Genomic DNA, 18638 nt, shown 5'->3' with positions numbered 1-18638 from the left:
CACACCAAACCTTATGCTTAATGGCGTCATGATATCGCTTAGGTTCAACTCCTGAGATTACAGCTGCTAAGAAAGCTTGATGCGCACTTGAGAAGGCATCAACAGAGATATATGTAGCTAAAGGAGATTGTGTCATACCTGGAGCATTTTCCGAGGACGAAGATGAAGCGCAGACTGGAACGAGATGGGTATCTTCATGACACATGATGTTGTAGTTGACGTAGTCTTTAAGCTTGACAGAGGGAAGACGCACTCGTTGTCCTCTACCTAACACAACCGGATCATTCATGGAGATATCTTGTACTGGCTCAGACCTCTGTTCAGTACGTGTTTCAGTACTTGTAACGACTTCTGCAGTAGTTGTAGACCTATCAGCTGGTAGTGCAGAACGAGACTCCGGAGCCTGTGGGCTCTGTGTCTCGGATGTTATCGGTTCAACTCCCACAGTAATATCTGTATTGCCAATGCCATCGCTACTCCCCCTGTCGAGTGAGCTGGGGACAGACTCAAATAACCAATCTGAGTCAGAGTAGTCGAGTGTATTAGTAGGTGGAGCCGGAGACGCAATTCCCTGAACCGGCGACTGTTCTGAAAGAGATGACATAGGAAATGTGTCCTCGTAAAATATGACGTCTCGAGAAATGAAGAACTGTTCCTTGTCGAGATCAAACACCTTCCAACCCTTTTGTCCAAACGGATAACCCATAAATATACACTTACGACTTCGAGAGCCAAACTTGTCTTTGTCCCTCTTTTTGACCCTCTTTTTTATTTATTCGAATCCATTGTACATGTTTCTACGAAAAAATGCCAAGACATAAAACCAGAACAATAAAATTAAGAAAGTCAAATAATGAGAAACTCTTATCCATACTTGCTTCAAACAATCTTGGTGGGATGACAAACATGTAGGAGCGGAGAAGAAATACAGTAGAGATAAAGTGGTATATATATAACTGGAGGTTGATACATTGTCTTAGAAAGCTTTGAATCTACTTGAGTATTTTAATTCCTGGTTGGAGGGTTTGCTAGAGCTCCCCTATGGGGGTTAGTGACCCAATCACCCAGCGCTTCATGCTGTATGTGCATTACATATAGTTCATCATGATGATAGTCCTCCAAGTCATATCGTAAAGCATTCTTGTTAATCTTCTTGGTTCTGGAAATCTTCAATATTCTCTTGATTACCCTCCTCTTTGGTTCCATTATGGTTTTTACCTTTGTAATTTGACATTGTAATAGATTATGTAAGCTCATTTACAGTGTTCTTGAGCTCTTTAAGCTTCCCGTTGGTCTAGCCGTGCTGTTTCACTTATGCTGCTTGTTTCTTCGTGGAGCTCAAGTATTTCTTGTCCTTTATATGTCCATGTTCATAAATTTGCATGTTTTAAATGTGTAATTGTATTTGGTTTCGGATTAATCATTGGTACTGATAAGACCTATAGCAATTTTTAAAACAGTAAATCTTATTCTATTAAAATGAGAATATAAGATCCATTGAGCCTATCCACCTCAGCAAATTAAATCAGCCAATGAAATATGATTTTTTTGCCATGTCACTATTTATTGAATCCAATAAAATACTTCATCTTCATTGTTCTTATTGAAGTCTCTGAAATTGCCATTATCCTACATTTAAGAACCTCAATTTCTTAAAACTTAATTCCCTTCGTTGATCCTTGCAAGATGAGAGACGATGACGTTTCAACTTCCGTTGTTTCTCTCTTTATAACTCTTTCGCTGAATCCTAGCCAAATGTATCACTTCTTATAATTTGAAATCCTGCTAAATTTTAGATGTAATATTTAGTTTACAAAACGAAATAAAATAACCATACACTACATTCTCATCTTTATTGTGTTAATCATGTTATTCTTTTTTGGTTTCGTACGATGGAAACCTATTTTACAACACATAATCCATGATACATTTGAGAAAATAAAATAAAAACTTAAGCCCTTTTCAAAAATAAAAAATAAAAATAGAAAACTCTGTACTACAAAATATATGCAGAACATAGTAAAAAGCATTCGGTTTAAATGTCTCAGACAAGAATATATTCTAAATTTACACTAAATACAAACAAAAATATACATACAAAAATGACAAGTTTTACCAAATTATATCATATCATTCGCGTGTAAATGCCCACGTAGTATATGGAATAATATGTTCAAATAATAGAAAAATTGTCAGATCACAATGATCCAAATAACAGATAACTAATAGATAAATATGCAAAGTTATACATTTTAAAATTACAAGTAACACGTAAAATTGTAGGACAAAACAATTGAGTTCAATAAATAAAATTACATAAAATTAACGAATTTTTAAAAATAAATGCAAAAAACAATACAAAATATAAACCGCGCGTAGCGCGGTTAAAGAATCTAGTCATATTTAATTTTTACATGACATTGTATTCTAAACAGTAAATATTGTACGTTTTTTTCATAACGGTAAAAAGCTGAAGCATTAAACATAATTTTCAAATAACAGTTGACTTAGACAACACGTTTTAGTCAATCTCTTTTAAAGGGATGAACGTAGTTAGTTGGGGGCAAGTAAAGACTAAGACGACGACTCTCTTCACCAAGTATAAAACATCTCCGTATATCCTCCTAATTAAAAGGATTTGATTTTTAATGTCTGAATGATATGGTTTTTAATCGTTTACTCACGTCGTGTAGTTTATCATTTTGAAAAGTAGTGATCATTTCAAATTTACAACAATAACTACATGTTACAGGTTACATATATAGCAGACTGAGTTACATAATTAGACACTTTTCTCTTTTTCTTTACCCAATAAGATACTTATTGCTTGAAGCACACAAATGCTGGTTTCGATGCTGATTTCAGACAATTATACCCTTGGTCATTTAGTAAACTAGTTGGACTTTGGTAGGGAAACCAAAATTGGTAAGTAGCCTCTTTTGTTAGTATAATTTAGACATTAAATATTGTTTGGTTTATAGGTAAGTGAGATTGATTATTAACTACACGATTTTATACTATTTTTTTTATCTAAGGGTGGTTATTGCTTCTTTGTTTTTGAACAAAAGAGACTCTTGCGGAGGATGATAGAAGATGTATTAATTTAATTTTCTTTTTCTATTTGTTTTATTGTTATTATTCATTGACCTCTCTATCTTTATTTGTTTGTATTTTAAATTAAAAAAATACATAAATAAATATGATTGCTATAATCAATTGTAATTTCTTTGTTTCTACATTTTAACATTCATTTTAATATATTTTAATAATTAACATGACAAATGATGAACAAAATGTCTTGTGAGTGGATTTGGACACATAATTAGGCTGATTGCAAAAGACAAGTAAAAAATTGTACACTAGAGTCTAAGAATGGTTGCGCCTAGCAAAAACCGGTTGAGGCTACAAAAGAAAGTTTTAGTACATACGTTACAAAAGTGAACAAATACTATTTTTTTTATGTAAGGATGGTTATAGCTTCTTTGTTTTTGAACAAAAGAGACTCTTGCGGAGGATGATAGAGGATGTATTAATTTAATTATCTTTTTCTATTTGTTTTATTGTTATTATTCATTGATCTCTCTATCTTTATTTATTTGTATTTTAAATTAAAAAATACATAAATAAATATGATTGCTATAATCAATTGTAATTTTTTTGTTTCTACATTTTAACATCTATTTTAATATATTTTAATAATTAACATGACAAATGATGAACAAAGTGTCTTGTGAGTGGATTTGAACACATAATTAGGCTGATTACAAAAGACAAGTAAAAAATTGTACACTAGCGTCTAAGAATTGGTTGCGCCTAACAAAAGCCGGTTGAGGCTACAAAAGAAAGTTTTAGTACATACATTACAAAATTGAGCATGAGGTAAAAGAGATTGTTAATCAGCACCTAAAAAGTAACTTGATCAAGACAGCTGAGATCACTATGTGCGTCTTGTTCGGGTATTGCGGACAGAGCGTCTATGGATGTGGTTGTTTGGGATTTGTGCACAGGGGGTTTGTGGATGTGGTTATCAGCAAAAAAAACGAGGTGTGGATGTGGCTGCTAGGGGTATGGGAAGTGTGGAAGTTGGGGTTGGGGTCAGGAGAGAGGTAGTACTCAGAGTCGTGCGAGTATGTAAAGCCATTTTCCATTTCCATGTTTGAGTACTCCAGCCATAAGAGCTTCTTCTTCTTTCAGTGTCCACTTATGCTTTGGGGCTCCCATTTTCACAGCTTTTCCTCTGTCAAGAGATGAAACAATCACAAAATGAATACTTTAGAAACATGAAATTAAGATGTAGAAGAGACGGTTAAGAGAATTCAACTTCTTCGATTTTATTAATGACTTAGATAATCAACAGAAAACACACACACCAAACATGCAAACACACTTACAAAAAAAAATTACATTTGCTCAAAATATAAAACCAATAGTGTTGCCGTTTACATATCTAAATCCAAATATGAAATATCATTAAAAATTAAATCTGATCCACAAAAGATTCAAACTTTGAATAGCCAGATGATGAAAATAACATAAAATAAGTATGAATCTCAAAATAAATCAAATTTCAAAATAAAAACTGAGATAAGAAAGAGAGATATGTTACTGTCAGATGCAGAGTTCTTGAGTTGTTCAAGAGTAGAGATACTTACAGATCAGATGGGGAAAGCTTGCCACGTTCTCTCTGGATGAGACCACACTTGACTCTGCTTTCCACAGAAGATAACGAACACTGCCGACCATCCACGAAGATCTTGAGCTCGGAATTCATGGCGGTCTCTGATATATGGTGTTTTTGGCATCTTGTATATATGTTTTCTAATTGGTTTTCAAGTCTTTATCGAGTCTTCCTAGTCCTTTTCGAATCATTACAGGTCTGGAGTTGCATTGGATGGGAGATAAACCAGTTGGAGGAAAAGAAGAGAATAAATAGTGCAATTTGGAGTTTTTCACGCAGAGCAGTCGTGCGGAGCAGTCTGACATGCCTGTTCCAGCCGCAGAGATTTTTAAGGAAGTTTTCAAATATTTCGGGATTTTACCTAGAGCTTCCCCCTTTTACTCCTTGGCCGCCACAGACCTGCATACATATCGTTTTTTATTATTCTAGACATTCTAAGCTATTTTTTAGAAAGATTTTAGAGAGAGAAAACTTGTACTCTTGTTAAGGGAGAAAAATCTATACATCCTTTGGAGAAGATTTCTAAACCCTCTTTGCTTTTTATTATTGATTCAGATATGTTTTCTTTCATCTGTTATCTCTATATTTTCTCTGTCCATGGCTGAGTAATCCACTTGCTTAGTCTAGGGTGTTAGGGTGTTAGATTCGTGAGTTAAACATAGATAAGTGAATCCCTTGATTGTCTTCATTCATAACTATTCTTAATGCTTGCATTAAACTGGCCGCTTAATGTTAGATCCTAGGTTTAACATGTTCATTAATCGTTTAATAGGTTGGTAGATCTGTTATGAATGAGCATTGCATCCCTAGTCAGCGAGAGTAGATATTAGGGTGTATTGTGAACATATCAGACTTGATTTCTAAAGCTTGCTAGCGCGTCTTGATCCAAACGAGAGTTTAGGCATCAAGACCGACTTGCAAAGGAATCAATACCACGAGAGTGGGTTGATTCAACCTGAGTGATCCGAGTTCTAGATTTACTCTTAATTGAACTTGAATAATTGTTTGGCACACACTTGTTTAACACCCGATCAAACCACCCTAGGCTAGCATTTTTAATCATCTGAAAAACCTTAAATCGTTCTCTTACTTGCTTGTTACGAAATTAACTTTAAAACCCCCGTATGGTTTTAGCTTGATATATATATATATATATATTTTTAATGAATGTAAAATTTTATTCAATCAAAACATATTTACATCAACTGCTTCTATTGTTAATATGTAATCAAAAGCAAGAAATAAAAAAGAACAAATTCCCTTTAAACTTCAGACTGAACAGAGCTTTGTGCTCTTGTTCCAAACCATATTCTCAAACTTTCTTCAAAGCACTTCTTCCCTTTCCCCTTTACTGCTAGTAATTTCAATCGAATTGTTCTATCAACACATCTGATCATAACTGTCTCATCCTTTGGTTGTTCACCATGCTTACGGCCGTTACGCTCTCTCCAAATGCTATGGATCAGCGTTTGAAATGTATACCGGAGAAGAAAACCTTCTGTCAATGTGCCTCTAGGATTAGCTATCAGCTCCAGAATCACATTCCAGTCAGTAGTGAAAGCCTCTTTCATGATTCCACCAACCAGAGTTTCCCAGATTTTTGCAGAGAATCGACATCTGAAAAACAAATGCTGACAAATCTCCCGCTCTTCTTGACACAGCACACATACTGTATCTATTGTAGCATTCCATAGTTGCATCTTGTCATAGGTTTGCAATCTATTTCTAATGGCTACCCATGCTATGAACGTGTATTTCGGAGTGCATTGAGAAAACCACACGCCCTTGCTCCAATTACAATTTGGTTGAGACTGACGCATATACAACCAAGTCTTCTTCGTGGAAAACTGATTAGCAAATCTATCATCTTTTTGCCTCCAAAGCGGTATATCATCATCTTGACTGATATTAGCTCTCATCTTGTTAATCTCATCTTCTATCTCATTAAAAATCACCAGCCTGTTCCTTCTACTACGATGATTACTCAATACATCCGCTACTAACGCATTCTCCTTTATTCTGAGATCAATCGTTCCTCTGTCTCCCAACCGTCCTTTTAGATAACCCAAATGAGACCAAGAATCATACCAAAACGACGTGTGCTTTCCATTATTTACTTCCATCTTAAGATAGGACCTGTCAAGTTCTCTAAGCTTCAGAATCTTTCCCCACATCCAAGATCCATTTGCATTGCTTCTCATCGACCAGAAAGAACCCTTTCGTATCAGATAACAGTGTATCCACTTTACCCATAAAGAAGACCGAGCAGAAAATAACCTCCATAATAGCTTCAGACCAAGAACAACATTAATTTCCTTCAGTGGTCTGAGCTCCAATCCACCCTCCTGCTTAGGTAAACACACATCCTTCCAGCTTACTTTAGCCTTGCTCGTTTTTAAATCTGGACCAGACCATAAGAATGCTGAATACAAGCTTTCAATTTCCTTTAAGCAACTATTAGGAGTCTGAATGCTGACATCCAGAAATTCACCATACTCGTAATAACAGAACTGATTAACTGTAAGCGCCCCAATAAGACAAGAATCTGCCTGTCCAAGAACTCATTCTTTTCCTTATTTTTTCGACCAGAGGCATATAATCATTCACTGTCATTCTTCTTGGAAGTAAAGGAAGACCTAAATAACGAACCGGTAGCTCCCCTGATGCAAAACGAAAAGCGTTTAGGATATCACCTTCTTGATTATCAGATAAGCCCGCTGTATATAATGTGGACTTCTCTAAGCTGATCCTCAAACCAGACATAGCAGCAAAATCTTCAAAGATTTTTAGAACATTCTCTATAGAGCGTTTAGTATCATCTGTGAATACAAGCAAGTCGTCTGCGAAACTCAAATGAGTGAGTGGAATGTTTTGACAACGAGGATGATAGCCAATAATCTTCTGAGAAGCTGCTTTATCCAGAAGATGAGATAAAACATCCACGCAAATAACAAACAAGTATGGCGACAAAGCACACCCCTGCCTCAGCCCTCTTTTACTCTGAAAAAAACCTGCTAGCTCTCCATTAACTTGGACAGAAAATGAAGGAGTACAGACGCAGAGCTCTATCCAATGTACAAACTGCTCCGGAATGTTTAAAGCTCTCAAAGTGTTCAGTAGAAAAGGCCAATGAACAGAATCGAAAGCCTTTGCAATATCAATTTTCAGAGCACATCTAGGTGAAACATCCTCTTTATGATAGTCTTTAACTATTTCTGTTGCTAGTAGCAAATTCTCTATTAACAGCATATCTTTAACAAAACCGGACTGATTATGAGAGATGCAGTTAGGGAGAGTACCTTTTAACCTATTAGCAATGATCTTGGATATCACTTTGTATAGGACATTGCAACATGATATTGGCCTATAATCCTTCATCTCAGTTGCATTGTCTTTCTTGGGTATCAAAGCCAATATAGTTGTATTCAAGCCTTTGGGGAGAAAACCTTTACTGAAGAAGGATTGAACTGCTATAGTAAGATCCTTTCCAATAATGCTCCACGACGCTTTAAAAAATTCCGTTGTATAACCATCTGGACCCGGAGATTTGTCATTTGGCATTCGAAATAATACATCTCTGATCTCTTCACTTGAAACTGTCTTTGTCAGCTGAGCCCTTTCTTCGTTAGAGCAACGAAAAGTTAATAGTTGTTGCATCTCCTCTACCGAAACTCCTTGTATTTCTGGCGGCTCATAAGACAGAAACTCATTGAAGAATCTCTCTGCTTCATTTTTGATATCTTCGTGAGATGTTGCCACACAACCAGATGGGCATTTGATCTCTCTAATCGCATTCCTTGTCTCCCTCACCTTTACTGCGTTATGGTAGACTTTATTGTTGCCATCACCCAGCTGCAACCAATGCATCTTAGACCTCTGTTTTATCACCTTCTCCTCAATACCAGAAATCCTTTGCCATCTCTCTGCTGCCAGCAACTCTTCCTTAATAGTCTCACCTGACGGCCCCATGAGCAGCCTTTCTTGTTTCTCACATAGATTGTTATAAGCTTCTGTAACCCTCTTAGTCAAATCCCCTAACTTATCCTTACTCAATCCTCGGAGGAGAGGTTTCAGACCTTTGAGAGATTTTGAAAATCGGAAAAGAGCTGAAGTTGATTGAAATAGAGGTTGAGTATCTTTCCAGTAGTCTTCAATCAACTTTAGAAATTCCGGTGTCTCTGCGACCGCATTTGTGAACTGGAAAGGCCTCCGCTTCCCCACTGCTTCTGCTTTTAGATGAAACCTTCCTCTCAAATGATCAGAACAACCCCCCGCTTCAAACATTCCATAAGATTTATCTTGTTTGTGCAGCCAAATATCATTAACCAAAAACCGATCCAATTTTTTGCAAATAAGCCCTTCCTGACGTTTGTTACACCAAGTGAACTTTGGTCCTTGACATCCAAGATCCATAAGTCTACAATACTGAACTGCACTCTCAAATTCCCGCATTCCTTCACTACTGAGCCCCGAATCCTGATAGCTAGAGTGTTCCTCACCATCAAGAATCTCATTGAAATCCCCCATAATAATCCATTGTTTCCCTCTAAACATTGCCGAATCTTGATGAGCTTTGATATCCTCCCATAGCTCTCTTCTATCTTCCTTTAAATTTTCTCCATAAACAAAAGAACAGAAGAATTCCTCATTATCCCCCTCCAATAAAATTGAGACTGTTATAATTTGATCTGACTTGAAAACTGGTGTAACCCGCACTTGTGGACTCCAAACTACCCATATCCTCCCTTTTCTACTAAATTCATAGTTGTTGATGAAAGAACAATCTTGAAAAACTGTTGAAACAATCTGCTTTGCTTTATTTTCCTTTACTCTGGTCTCTATCAAGCAACCAAACTTCAGCTCCTTTATGCGAATCCAGTTTCTCACAACTTCATGTTTTGAAAACTTGTTGAACCCCCTTACATTCCAGAAAAACCCCGTCATATGTAGGCTTTTCGAGTGACTTTTCTACCCGGATTAACAGGCACTGAACTCTCTGGGAACACCTTATGAAACGTTTTTGATGTTCTTGGCAATGAAGGTCTAATAACCTGTACCTTCTCAGCATTAGTAGACTTATGTGGAGTTACCTTTCCAGCATCACTCCTCACAATCTCACAATACGTGGGAGATTTTACCATTTCTTCTTTTTGAACTTCCTCCATGTTATTCTCAACATCCCTTATATCATTCTCTTTATTAGCTTCATTACTCTCAACCTCTTTATTTGCTTCTATTTCGCATCCTTCTTCCTCCTTATTAGTCTCGGTTACACATCTACCATCTTCTTTCTGAGCTTCTATCTCACTTATGACATCTTCATTATTCACTAATATTATACTTATGTCTTCTTCCTCCTTTTCTTCCACTTCACTTACTTCTATCACAATCTCTTTTTGCTTCTCATTTTGATCAATCAAATCCCCGTTTTCATTGACTTCATTAAGCACCTCGTATCTTGAAGGGGTCAAAAGTTTCAACTCTCCATATTTCAGAGCTCTTTTTGTAGGACTTCTACTAGTCATACCCTGCGTCGTATCCAACCACTGCTCTACTATCTGTCCCTCTTCAATCTCGTCATTTATTATCACTACTCTCTCATCATCTTCATTAACTTTGAACTTCTCAATAGTCTTCTTATCCTTCCCATTAGTTTCCAAAATCATATTCTTTTTTTAGCTGGTCTGACATTCCCACACCATCTTTCTTGTTCATTACACATGATTTCTCCTCATGTCCTCATCTTTTGCAAGTATGGCACCGTAAAGGAAGCCACGGGTATATGAACTCAACCAATGAGGACTTGCCATTCTTTGTGAAGTTTATCTTCGTGGGCAATTCCTTTGACAAATCTGCATTCACAAATATCTTGGCAACTTTGAAGTTTGAGCAAGAAGCGGTTTCAGGATGCAGTTTAACTGGGAACCCAACTGCGCTCGTGATGAAAATTAAACCTTCCCATGAAAACATGTTCAAGGGCACATTCTTAAGGTGTACCTATAATGGAATAGACTTGATTTCCGGCTTCACCTTTAGCTCTTCCGGTGTCCATTTGGTGACAGCCAGTGGTATGTTACCGATATTCCACATGCCTCTTTTGAAAATCCGAGCTCTAATCATCGGATTTGTGACTCTAAATTTCATAGTTGTAGCATCCACTTCAAACACTTCTATCTTTTGGAAACTCCCCCCTTGAGACCAGATCCTGTTTACAATGGCATGAACCCTTGCAATGTATGGAGCCGTATCCAAAAACTTTCCAATCAGAAAATCCTCCCATATATGATTTACATTCTCTCTAATATCATCTGGAATCTCTACTGTCTTTTGACCCTCCTGCTCAGTAATATCAATCACATATTGTTTCAGAATTTTCTTTTCCTGCGCAACTTCTACCCATGATGAACCATTCGATGGTCCTCCTTTCTTCATTTGATCTGAGTTGATTTCAGATCGACTCTGTTTCGTTAAATCTTCCCCTACTTTCACTTGATCCATCTCAGATCTTCCCAATTTCTCGGAGACAATCTGTTTCCCAGATCCGTCTTGTTTCTCGAACTCCTTCTCAACAACCGCTGCATCATGATTCGTACACGTATTACGCGTATCCTGATCTTCCCTACCACCCCTTAGAGCGCTAGGCAAGCCCGGCGGATCTGCCGTATCCATCTCGAAATCCGTCGTCGCCAATCGCCTTTTTTCGCCTTTCACAAAACGGTGCGTTTTCCTTTCAAAACTTTTTTTAGATAGGTTGGTCACTTCAATAGTTCCAAGACGTTCCTTAGCTTGATATTGATTCTATAGAAATAAAGTGTAATCATTGGTCTCTGTGGATTCGATCCTAAAATGCTACATCGACATACCATTCGATTGTGGTAGTGTGCACATTAGGTTAATTGATGTGCGTATACACGTAATATCAATTTGGCGTCGTTGCCGGGGACCATCTTTTTACCTTTATTTTTCGGTTATTTATTTAGTCTAAGACATTTAACTTGCTCTTTCCTTTTTGTTGCAGCTAATTTTTCAGGTGCATAACCAGTAGACATACTCGGAGAAACGCACAAGGAGAGTTAGTTACACTTACCAACCAGGAGCTAGCAAGGTTTGAAAGAACAAATCATCAACAACCAAGGCAATCCGACACCACTATGGGTGATCAAGCCAATCAGGATGATCTTATTGCTGCAATGGCACTCATGCAGCAGCAGATGCAACAGTTGCAACAGACCATTCAAGCGCAGGAACAAGCTGCTCAGCAGCAGCAGGAACAACAGGCGCAGACTGCTTCAATCGGGCAGAGAAACCTTCCTTGTAACATCCCTACTACTCGTTCTGCCATAGTTCCTCCACCCTGCACTAGGCAGGACTTCGAGATCAAGCCTTCTTTGATCGGTCTAGTACAGAGAAAGGTGTTCTCTGGTCTCTCTACAAAATTCCAATGGAGCATATTGAGGGCTTCGAAAAAGTCTGCAGTTTCACTCGCGCGAATGGCGTACCACCAGACTACATCAAGTGCATGATATTCCCATTCTCTCTTAATGGAAAAGCTGCACGGTGGTTGAACTCTCTCCCTACCGGCTCTCTCACTTCATGGGAACAGGTCCGAGTAGCATTCCTCAACCATTTCTACTCTAAGGCGAGAACAACTGCATTGAGGAACAAGATCACCTCCTTCAGACAGCTCACTGATGAGCCTTTCTGTGACGCATGGGAGCGCTTCAATGACTATCGCAGAGAATGTCCTCACCATGGATTTGATGATGACTACCTCTTGGAAATTTTCTATGATGGAGTTGACTGGGAATTTCAGAGTGCTATGAACTCTGCCAGCAATGTAGACTTCATGACTCAGACCACTGATGGAGCGTTTGAGCTGATTGAGAACATGGTTGCTACCTCAGCCAATAAGAACGAGGAGAGCGATCACTCCAAGAAAGGGAACAGTTTCGACACCCAGAAGATAGATGAGCTGACTGCCAAGGTTGATCAACTACTGAAAAATAACCAAGGGCACGTCTTCAGCATGGAGCAAGCTACGGCCGAGAAGATTCAGAACCAGAACCAGCGACAACCGCAGAGCAATCGACAAGCTATTCCAGCTGCCGGGAATAGTCAACCAGATGAGCTGAAGGGTCTGGGTATGATGATGCAACAGCTGTTGTAGGGTATGCAGATTCAGGGCAAGTCATTGAATCAGGTTTCTGCAGACATCAACACCAGGATGGACAACATGTTAACCTAGCTGAATACAAAGTATGATACTGTGAGCAACCACATAAAGAGGATTGATGTTCAACTTGCTCAAACAGCTGAGAGTGTTAAGGGGCAGCAAGGGATGCTTCCTGGGAAGAGGGCGATGAATCCTAGGGTTGAGCACTGTAATGCAACAGAGCTGAGATGTGAGAAACCTGAGGGAAAAGAACCAGAGCAACTGTCTGTTGAGACTGCTTCAGGCGCAGAAGAGAGAAAAGAGCAGCCTGCTAGCTCTGAAATGACTGCTCCCGACGAACCTATTGACATTCCACCAGTGTGAGTCTATGTTCCTAAGGTTTCATATCCAATTCCACCTAAACATCTGATGGATCCTATTAGTGCAAAACAGCTGGCTGGGTTTAGGAAGATGGTAAGAAGGCTTCCTCAAAATATCTCATTTGAACATGCTTGGGAGATTCGGCCATTGCATATGTTCTTCAAAAATTGCAGAGAATCTCAGGAGGATATCAAGGCACTCTTTACTGAAGCACTGACACCATCGCTGAAGGTACTGCTTAAGGTTGATGATCTTGGAAAGTTTTTTTTTCCTTGTTCCATTGCTGGAGTGGAATTCAAGGAAGCTCTTTGTGATCATGGGTCTAGTGTGAACATTGTCTCAAAAGCGATTGTAGACGAGTTGGGCATTGTTGATGTTGAGCCTTCTCTGGTGACTCTGGCCTTTGCAAACTCTTCCATGGCAGTCTCTTATGGTACAATTCGTAACCTTCCTGTCCAATTTGGGAACTGTACTCTCCATACCGAATTTCAGGTTGTTGAGATGAGCAAGGATCATGAGATGCCTTTAATCTTTGGAAGGTCATTTCTGCTACAGTAGGAGCAGTCGTCGACATGCCTAATAAGAGAGTCTCCTTCTCCAACATCAACAAGAAGGTTTTCTACAAGTCTCTCCCAACCAGATCACAAATCCGCTACGCCTCTTGCATCTCAGTGGTTAGTGGAGAACAACGGGAAATTGTTGCTAAAAAGGAGCTTGGTAAAAAGGCTGAGATCAAAGAAGTCCTGGATGGAGATCCTCACACTGATACCAAGAAACTCAGTGGGACTGCAAGGGTGAATGAAAAAATCCAGAAGAAAAGGGTCAAGGGTGACCCTATGATGACTTTGATACCTCGGTTGTGTGATGAGAAATCCATTGAGTATGAGGTAAAGTGCAAGGATACCTCTAAACCTTTCTCCAAAGTCAGAGTAATTCTCACACATGAGCTGAAAGAGAAAGGATAAGCTGCTGTGAAAGGGTTGTTGAGCAGAGTTTTGAAGCTGAACATGTCTGATTGTGGAGCTTGTTTTGGAACAAGCCCTCATGCTCAACCCGACTGATCCCTGTCACCAAGTCAAGCTAATGACTTAAACCAAGCACTTGGTGGGAGGCAACCCACTGGTAAGTGTAAATATAACTTGGTTTTGTTTTTGTTTGCTTATTTTTCGTTTTAGTTTATTGAGTCTCAGGTCAAAAAGCAGAAAAATCCGAGATACTTAAAAATTCTGGGTTGCTGAAGGAGCGACTGCTCCAGGCGGAGATCTTACGATGGAACACCCATAATTTTTGTGGAGCGCCCGCTCCACTCAGGTAGGTATCTCGACAAAAAAAAATGTTTATTCTTGTTTTCACCTTCTTTTTGATTTATTTTCACACCAGAGACGGTGTGAAGTAAGTCTGGGGGAGGGTTTTCATCGTTTACTAACTTGTTTATTTCTTTTGTTTTTCTTTTGAGTCAGTTTTTATGATCGAGTCACTCAAAATTTTGTGGGAATTAGGACCTTATTATGTGTTGATCACTGACCACCTCGTGCTTTTGTTATCTTATTCAGTGACCTTAGCAGTGGCGAAAGACACACATGTGGACCTGGAACACCCTGACATTATCTCATTTGGTTCTCCAGAAGATTTCGACTTGTCGAGGTTACACTAGAAAGACGTAGCTTCATTTAACTTGAACCTAATCTTGACTGAAATTCTTCTTGTTATGGGCATTAGGTCAGAGAAACGAGAACACACTCAGGACTTCTTATCCTTTTTATCCATCTTGCTGATCCTGAGTGGCTAGCTCATCTTTAGCTAGTTCCCACCCTGCACCTTAGCCTTTATTCCACCTTCATGCATTTGTTTTTCAGTGTCATATGTCCAGATATGTGCAAAAAGGTCGGAGAGGAAAAGATCGACGCAGCATCTTACTCGTTATTGCTACAGAAATTCAGTCAGAAAGGAGAACAAGCAGATTAAGGGAGCAACCGCTCCATAACCAATGAACTGCGCAAGAGCAGGGGTGGAGAACCAGAATGGTTGCAAAATCAGAACCACCAGTGGCACTCAAAACCATCATGTATTACCTCATTTTTCGTCACATCACCATATCAGTCTTAAAAAAAAAATAAAAAAAAAACGAAAATAAGGTGATGGAGAAGGGGAAGAAAGAAAAGAAACATGGAGCCACTGGGAAGGTCGAGAGAGAAGTTGGTACCAAGTGTTGAAGAGTATGCAGAGAAAAGTGGAAAGCAGAACAATCAGTCGCATGTTCCATCAATAGAACAGTCGCATGTTCCATCAATAGAACAGTCGCACCAGATATAGCAAAAACGAGTAGAGGCTGTGGACATCAATAGATCCGTCTTCTCTTGCAGTTTTGCGCGATATCCTGCATCCTCTACAAAAAAATGGTAGCCCCTAAACACTCTTAACTCCACCATTAAATAGCTTGTTCCACACCTAGACCGTCTACCCTGTACAGTGCATGTGATGAGAAGCTCACGCTACTCTTAATCGAATGTAAGGAGATTTGTCTGGAAAGTGTAGGTTTTGCAGGTTTGAGATGTAGAGTATGGAGCCGATCTTGAACAGCAGTCAGTGGGGTTTTGGTAAGGCTGTGTTGTCCTATTTTTACTGCTTATATGGTTCAGAGATTCGTGGTTAAAGTATGGTTGCTGAGAATAAGAGAGTTCCCACACTTTCAAACCTTTCTCCCCGTTCTTAATACGTGACATTGTTTGAGGACAAACAAGGATCTAAGTCTGGGAAAATTGATATATGGTGTTTTTGGCATCTTGTATATATGTTTTCTAATTGGTTTTCAAGTCTTTATCGAGTCTTCCTAGTCCTTTTCGAGTCATTATAGATCTGGAGTTACATTGGATGGGAGATAAACCAGTTGGAGGAAAAGAAGAGAAAAATAGTGCAAATTTGGAGTTTTTTACGCAGAGCAGTCGTGCAGAGCAGTCTGACGTGCCTGTTCCAGCGGCAGAGATTTTTAAGGAAGTTTCCAAATATTTCGGGATTTTACCTAGAGTTTCCCCCTTTTACTCCTTGGCCGCCACAGACCTGCATATATATCTTTTCCTATTATTCTAGACATTCTATGCTATTTTTCAGAGAGATTTTAGAGAGAGAAAATTTGTACTCTTGTTAAGGGAGAAGAATCTCTACATCCTTTGGAGAAGATTTCTAAACCCTCTTTGCTTTTTATTATTGATTCAGACATGTTTTCTTCATCTGTTATCTCTATGTTTTCTCTGTCCATAGCTGAGTAATCTACTTGCTTAGTCTAGGGTGTTAGGGTGTTAGATCCGTGAGTTAAACATAGATAAGTGAATCCCTTGATTGTCTTCATTCATAACTATTCTTAATGCTTGCATTAAATTGGCCGCTTAATGTTAGATCCTAGGTTTAACCTGTTCATTAACCGTGTAATAGGTTGGTAGATCTGTTATGAATGAGCATTGCATCCCTAGTCAGCGAGAGTAGATATTAGGGTGTATTGTGAACATATCGGACTTGATTTCTAAAGCTTGCTAGCGCATCTTGATCCAAACGAGAGTTTAGGCATCAAGACCGACTTGCAAAGGAATCAATACCACGAGAGTGGGTTGATTCAACCTGAGTGATCCGAGTTGTAGACTTACTCTTAATTGAACTTGAATAATTGTTTGGCACACACTTGTTTAACACCCGATCAAACCACCCTAGGCTAGCATTCTTAATCATCTGAAAAACCCTAAATCATTCTCTTACTTGCTTGTTACGAAATCAACTTTAAAACCCCCATATTGTTTTAGCTTGATATTGATCCTATAGAAATAATGTGTATCATTGGTCTCTGTGGATTCGATCGTAAAGTGCTACATCGACATACCATTCGATTGTGGTAGTGTGCACATTAGGTTAATTGGTGTGCGTATGCACGTAATACCAGTCTCACCGGCCATCGAGGAGGAGCTTGACCACGGCGACGGGAAGGGACGTCTTGGAGAGGCCATCCCGGCGGACCAGCCTCTGAGCAAAAAGTTGGAGGCCGAGGAAGAGGAGCTGGAACATGAGAAGGGAGGAAGATCAGTGTTGGTACTCGAATGAGGAATGAAAAATCGATTAAGCTAGAGGCTCCACCATGGCTTGAGAGAAACGAGAGTGACAAAGGTGTTTTGTTAGAGGTTTTAGTTATCGGAGTCGCAATGAGTGAGAGAAATTGAGATTTGGATTCTAGGAAAGATTAGGGTTTTCACCTTCACTTTTGGATTTTAAACATGTGTTATGATTGGTTCCATCTAGTTTACTATTAGTTTGGTTTGGTTGAGGGGTGATAAAGTCATTGAACAACAAGAAAGTGTGTGTCAAGTGTAATGTGTCTTTTGTTCCAATTGAAATGTGAAAAAGTGTCTATGAGAGTAATTTTTTCTATATAGTGTTATCAAACTGAAGGTATGTATTTATTAATATATGTCCCATTATATAAATGCTCAGACATTCATATCCGCAACAAGGAGAATGTTACTCGCTTTGAGGTGATTGTGAGTCGTGAATCTTGATGAAGATATAGAATCCCTCTAGCAATTCCACAAATGATCTTGTATCGGCAAGTCCAGTCCAGCTGACCTTCCTTAGCAGGGTCTGTGAGCAACCATACATTTCGCTTAGCTCTAAATATATGCAAACTCAAATTTAAAGAATGATTAACGAATCATTGGAACAAAGTATTAAGTATAAGTGCGTAACTGACCAAAGAGGAAGTAATCAAGGCTTTCGTTAGGCACATACTCGTAGACCAGTATCCTCTCTTTTCCTTCTAGACAAAACCCAAGAAACCTAACCAAATTTTTGTGCTGAAGCTTTGCAACAACTGCAACCTCGTTCTTAAAATTTGTTCACCTTGCCCTTGATATCTTGCATATTCACATTGTTTTATCCATTTATTCATGTGCATTTTCATCATATAGATTAGGATTTAGCCATGTCTAGGTTGCATTTTGCTTACATATGTCTCTATTAGGTATTGGAGTACCACATGGAGTTCCTGGAGACATTTGGGTACATTTGGAGCTCAAGGGAGGTGATTTCCCGGAGTGACTACATGAAGTCGCTGTGACACACATCCCGGAGCGACCTGGCCAGAGCGACGTAGAGAGGTCGCTCGCGTTTCTATCGCGAGACACCCCTCCCAGAGCGACCTGGCCAGAGCGACATGGAGAGGTCGCTCCGCGTCTATTTGCCTGTCGAACTCATGTTTTTCTAAGGGCCTTTTGGTCATTTCATTATGCACGTTTTTACTTCTGAAAACCTATGTTTTAAGTACTTTTGTAAGACACCAGAAAAAAATCCCTTCTTCCGGAGAACAACTAGTAAAAACTTCTTTTGATTCAGATTTGATTGCTCTCGTCTTGTGTTCTTGTTGATTTCTTATCTATTTCTCTACATGAT

General features: G+C 38.9%; 1 protein-coding gene and 1 long non-coding RNA gene across 2 annotated transcripts; both read right to left on the bottom strand.

The window, feature by feature from the left end:
* Positions 1–4152: 4152 nt before the first annotated feature.
* Positions 4153–4665, bottom strand: LOC106320221. Its single transcript, XR_001265721.1, has 2 exons — positions 4607–4665; positions 4153–4237 (listed from the first exon to the last, which is right to left on the bottom strand). It is a non-coding gene; the product is annotated as an uncharacterized LOC106320221 (long non-coding RNA).
* A 1275-nt stretch (positions 4666–5940) lies between these two features.
* Positions 5941–10344, bottom strand: LOC106320219. The gene is made up of 3 exons (XM_013758588.1): positions 9736–10344; positions 7328–9283; positions 5941–7227 (listed from the first exon to the last, which is right to left on the bottom strand). Exons 1-3 carry the CDS (start codon positions 10342–10344, stop codon positions 5941–5943), a joined length of 3852 nt encoding a protein of 1283 aa, XP_013614042.1.
* Between the last annotated feature and the right edge of the window lie 8294 nt (positions 10345–18638).

Source organism: Brassica oleracea, unplaced genomic scaffold (genome assembly GCF_000695525.1).
Source record: "Brassica oleracea var. oleracea cultivar TO1000 unplaced genomic scaffold, BOL UnpScaffold00852, whole genome shotgun sequence".
In the NCBI taxonomy this organism is placed as follows: Eukaryota; Viridiplantae; Streptophyta; class Magnoliopsida; order Brassicales; family Brassicaceae; genus Brassica; species Brassica oleracea.
This window is presented reverse-complemented; position numbering and strand designations above follow the sequence as displayed.

Excerpts from the sequence above, each read along its gene's own strand:
- LOC106320219 (XM_013758588.1), bottom strand. The coding sequence starts at position 10,344 with ATGATTTTGGAAACTAATGGGAAGGATAAGAAGACTATTGAGAAGTTC. Across the intron at positions 9,284-9,735 it reads AGTCTACTAATGCTGAGAAG|GAAGATAGAAGAGAGCTATG; the intron begins GTACAGGTTATT and ends GAAAATTTAAAG. Across the intron at positions 7,228-7,327 it reads TTGCATCAGGGGAGCTACCG|GCAGATTCTTGTCTTATTGG; the intron begins GTTCGTTATTTA and ends GTTCTTGGACAG.